The sequence below is a fragment of the Heteronotia binoei genome, chromosome 9, assembly GCF_032191835.1.
Source record: "Heteronotia binoei isolate CCM8104 ecotype False Entrance Well chromosome 9, APGP_CSIRO_Hbin_v1, whole genome shotgun sequence".
Taxonomy (NCBI): Eukaryota; Metazoa; Chordata; class Lepidosauria; order Squamata; family Gekkonidae; genus Heteronotia; species Heteronotia binoei.
This window is the reverse complement of record NC_083231.1, coordinates 89,242,459-89,247,206: the sequence shown is the minus strand read 5'-3', so window position 1 is coordinate 89,247,206 and position 4,748 is coordinate 89,242,459. Positions and strand designations below refer to the sequence as shown.

Sequence of the window (4,748 nt, the reverse complement as noted above, 5' to 3'; positions counted from 1 at the left end):
TTTTCCTGAGTCTTTAAGCGGGTGCACAAGAGATCTCTGTCTTAAATTCAAGATAATAATGTACTTATATTGGCAATTTAATTACAGATCGGCATACCTCAGCTTCTTAGGTGTGTTGGTCATACAAAATACATCTGTCTAAAAGGTTTAGTATCTCAACTAATACCCACAATGGCTGAGGAAGTAACGGAGGAGGAACGTAAAAAAGGATTGGGAATGTGAGAATGATTGATTGCTTAACAGCAACTTTTAGACCAGGACCCCTTTATCTGAATACAATTGTTTGGTAATTGTTTTGTCTTAGAAACCCCATAATTTTTCTCAAAGCTTTTCGGTTTTCCTCTTTCAATATGGTTGTATGGTTATCTATGAAAATGTATTTTTGCTGTACTGACTGCAGGAGTTTTTGTAGTGTGTCTGAGGCAGCATGCAAGTATTCTTCTGTGTTGATCTTAGCCTTTTCAACCCGATCTGCATGAGTAAATAAGACAGCAGTATAATCCTTCCATTTAGGACCAAGCAGTTCCTGGGGGGGAAAAATACACACAAATCTTTAATACCAGTTGTCGTATATATCTAGCATTTTCCCCAACAAATGAGCACCTTCTACAGTTTTCAGCTGTGCTTGTAGCAGAAATATAAGCTACAAAAACAATCCTGCCTGGATAAAAGATGAATCTGCAGTGGTATGATGATACAGGCAACTGTTTAATAATAAGGAAAAAGAAAGGAACCACATACAACAGTGTAGACTCCTTAGGGGGAAAAATGAAGCCATAACAAAACAGTGACATGGTTAGTATGTGCTGAAGTTTGTAGAAAGTCACCAGTCATGTTGCAGATAAGTTATAACATAAGTACCTCAGACGTACTCAGTAATTTTGATGATTACAGTATAAACACCTCAACAAGTGCCTTGTTTATACTAGTTTTACAATCATATCCCAATGCTTGATTTTTCATTCACAGTAGTATTTTCTTCCACATCACTGCTAAATTACAAAATGGGAAGAATCCTTGGAAGAAAGAATATACTAACTTGACCTGGAATTCCTAGCATAGTCCATGTGGTGTGAGCACATACACAAATTCTTCCTTTGCTATTGCTCTTTAAAATTATAAGATGGAAAGGCCCATAGAGTTCAAATAATGCTGTAGGATGGAGCGTTGGGGGGAGAGTAAAGGAAGACTAATGGAATAAAGCCCATTAGGATTTATTGCATCTAAATCCTATCCAGAAAAACTGTTTTGTCCCACTCAAGCAGGTTCCCAAATGGCTTCTTTCCATAATTAACACAATCAAATGTTGGTGGGAAATGATTCTGTCACTGAGCCTACCTCCAAGCCTGTCACAGGTTAAAGGATGGCAGGGCTAATAGATATGACCTGGACAACTACCCAACTAAACCTCATTCCATAGATAGCCTCCACTATCTAAAATAAATTGGCTGTCTTGTAATTGTGTTTGACTCAGTCCTGGAAAAACTCAGAAAAATATGTTCTTGCATTAAGGGTAGTAAAAAATAGTTACAGGTTAACATCTTCATTTATACCCTTCCTTTCTCCCCAGTGGGGATCCAAAGTGGCTCATGTAATTATCCTTTCCTCCATTTTATCCTCACAAAAACCCTGTGATAGCTGTGTGTGACTGGTCCAAAATCATCCTTTAAGCTTTCATTATAGAGTGGGGAACTGAACCTACTTCCTAGTCTGATGGTCTAGCCACTGCACACTGTCCCTAGTATTGATATGGAATAGTGTTATGCTTTTATAGCCCATCGTTTAGAAAGATATCATGTGCTAATGCTTGGTACCCTGAGAACATGGTCACTGTATGTTTTATGCTTAAATAAAAATGTATATGCTGTCTCTCAACAGAACCTGCTCAGTACTGATATTAGCTTATTAGCCTTGTAATTATCATCACTATCCCATTTGGTAGCGACCCCATTATATTGATAAAATAAACACTAATGTTTTTTTTTAATTGTTTCCGTGTATCATACTAAAAATTTCACATTCTCTATTCAGTGTTTAACTCTAGATTAAGCAAAAAGGACTTTTAATAAACTATTACTAGGCCACTGGCCAGTTACTGGTGGATCACTTAGTGCTTGCTGGAATTCTAGGTTGAAATTCCCACTCTGCCATGGAAGCTTACTGGGTGACTTCTGTGTAGTCACATGCTCTCAGCCTAATCTACCTTACAGGGTTGTTGTGAAGATAAAATGGAAGTGAAGAAAGTGATGCTGCAAGCGGCTTTGAGTCTCCTCTTCCACTGGGGAGAAAGAGGGAATATAGTTAAGTAAATAAATAAAAGAGTGCTGGCCTAGGATGACCATAGACTGATCCAGCAAAGCACTTCTCATGTTCTTGAACAATGTGCAGCCTTAAAAGCTTAGTTTGTAAACAGAAAAAAAGTTGGCAGACCTTGAACCATTTGGTTAAATGCTTGATCACTCCAAGTTTAACACATTAATTATTTGGCTAAGTTTTGATTTTTTTTAAAAAAAAATATCACATTTTTAGCATGCACTCTCATTGTCATTCGCTTATCACAGTATTTGAGTGTAGAGAATTTAGGGATCCATATATATAAAAATACAGCATGTTCAGTTAATCAGTGCCATTTTATATGATACTTGCTAGTCCAAGTTTCCAGTTCAGAAAGCAACAGGCTTGTCAATGCGTAGGATAGCTGTTTACCTGGACTAACTGGGTTGAATGGTCATCTTCCTCTACACAAAGTGGGATGTCAGCTCTGAGGACCAAAAGTGCTAAGTGCAGGCCCTCCTCTCCAAAGTGCTGAGCTAAAGCACTTTTCACTTCTTGAGACACCTGCTCTTTGCTCAAGCTACTGTGAGGATATCCAGGAGTGTCCAGGACCTGCACCTGCACTGTTAGTTGACTACCACTTCGGCGTGCAAGATCCGAAATGTGACTGCTGCGGCCTAGACTGCAAGATGTGGTCACCGAATGGAGAGACAGGCAACTAGCAAAGTCGATGCTGCCTAAAAGGATATTTCCTGAAGCACTTTTCCCACTCTGTGTCCTCCCAAGCAGCAGAAGGTTGAGGGTCATCTTGCTATCACTGGACATGGTGATTTCTCCTGTAACATGTAAAAAACAAATAATGTTCGGAGAGGTGATGTCATGCAGTACTCTAATAAGTAGGGAAGGCATGATTAGAGTAGAGTAGGCAAAGCTAAGGCTGAACTACTTGTAAAAGAAGTTTCTAATTTAGCAAATGCTCCTTTCTCCCTCACTTCGAGGAATGCTGTTGTTACGTATTACCATTTGAATAACTTTTCCATATTTCAGTGCATTCAATCCTGAATAGAAATATGTAATGTTTTACTATAAAAGAAGAATACTAGCAAAAAGGCTGTAGGCTATAATTGATCTAAGCTACCCTGAATAAAGTTGCTTTACTGTGGACAATATGCAAAACTCCCAAGTATACCCAGATGTATGAGGCAACATGGTAAAGCTATCATCTCAACTTTTGCTAGTGCATCAAAGCCTGAATGCTAAGCAATTCCTGTAGCTGCATAAGGGATGACAGTGATGAGAGACTGTTATATTGTGATCAAATGGGAAAGTTCAGGCATAATCAATGTTCCCTCTAAGTTGTAGAGTTTTGTGAGCAAAAATTCTACTTTGTGAGCTACTGGCATTAAGGTTGTGAGCTACTATAAATTAGTCGGCTCTAGGGGCATTTTTCCTGAGCTGAGACAAAAATTTGTGAGGGAACACTAGCCATAATAAGCATAACTAGATTCTAATTTTAACACTTATATACCAAATCCGCATGCATATATAATACATAACCATATAAGTATGGCATGAGTAAGCATAAAACAGTGCTATAGAGTTCACAAGCTTGTTCACTTACTGTATTGTATTCTCAATGCCTTTGTCCATTCATGTATTTTTAAAGCTTGTCTGTGCCAGGTTCTCGTTTGAACTTTGAAGTGGAGACTGCTCAGGTACCACAATGAGACTGATACATATTCTTTGTTCAAGTTAATCAGTTACAGAGTTAATCTCATTTATAGCTGATGATCATATTCCGATAATATGCTGTTGTTCTTAACTTCCTTCTGGTTGCCTTAATGAGCATGTGATTCTGAATTTACCTTTGTATCTCATTTTAAAGATGATCATGGAAACATTTCTAAATTAGGGTTGCCACATCTAACTTGGACCTGGAGATCCCTTTCCAAATTACAACTGATCTCCAGACTACAGAGATCAGTTCCCCTGGAGAAAATGGCTGTTTTGTAGGGCAGCCTTTATGAGCTCAGTCAACAGGCATCTACTCCCTCAGAACCAGAACCAGACCCCCAACTTTATGATATTATACCCTAGAGAGGTACCTCCTGTCAGCAAATGCTGCCTTTCTCAGGCTCCACCACTAAATCTTCAAGAGTTTTCCCACTTGGAGTTGGAAACCCTATTCTAAATGCTTTGTTGTTTGAAAACTTACTATCTTGAGTATGGAAAGAAGTGTACATGGAGCTTGTTTTCTCCTTCCTTTCACCCTTCTGCTGTTAGAACTTTAATGTCTAAGGCCCTAAGTACCAGGAACATGCAGTGTCAATCTCATCTTTTGTCTGTGTAAAATAAGTCAGTAATCGATATCAAGGGACTCTGATCCACAGTCCCAACATTCTGTTACAGAACCCATGATTGGCATGATGCTTAAAATCACAAGAGCCAGGTAACATTACCTTCATTGTGCCTGT

The 4,748-nt window shown here is 38.6% G+C and overlaps 1 protein-coding gene across 1 annotated transcript; it reads right to left on the bottom strand.

The window, feature by feature from the left end:
- Window positions 1-228: 228 nt before the first annotated feature.
- On the bottom strand, window positions 229-3,972 carry GIMD1 (GIMAP family P-loop NTPase domain containing 1). The gene is made up of 3 exons (XM_060247338.1): window positions 3,896-3,972; window positions 2,707-3,110; window positions 229-526 (listed from the first exon to the last, which is right to left on the bottom strand). The coding sequence occupies exons 2-3, from the start codon at window positions 3,097-3,099 to the stop codon at window positions 266-268; spliced, it is 654 nt and encodes a 217-aa protein (XP_060103321.1). The 5' UTR covers window positions 3,100-3,110; window positions 3,896-3,972; the 3' UTR covers window positions 229-265.
- Between the last annotated feature and the right edge of the window lie 776 nt (window positions 3,973-4,748).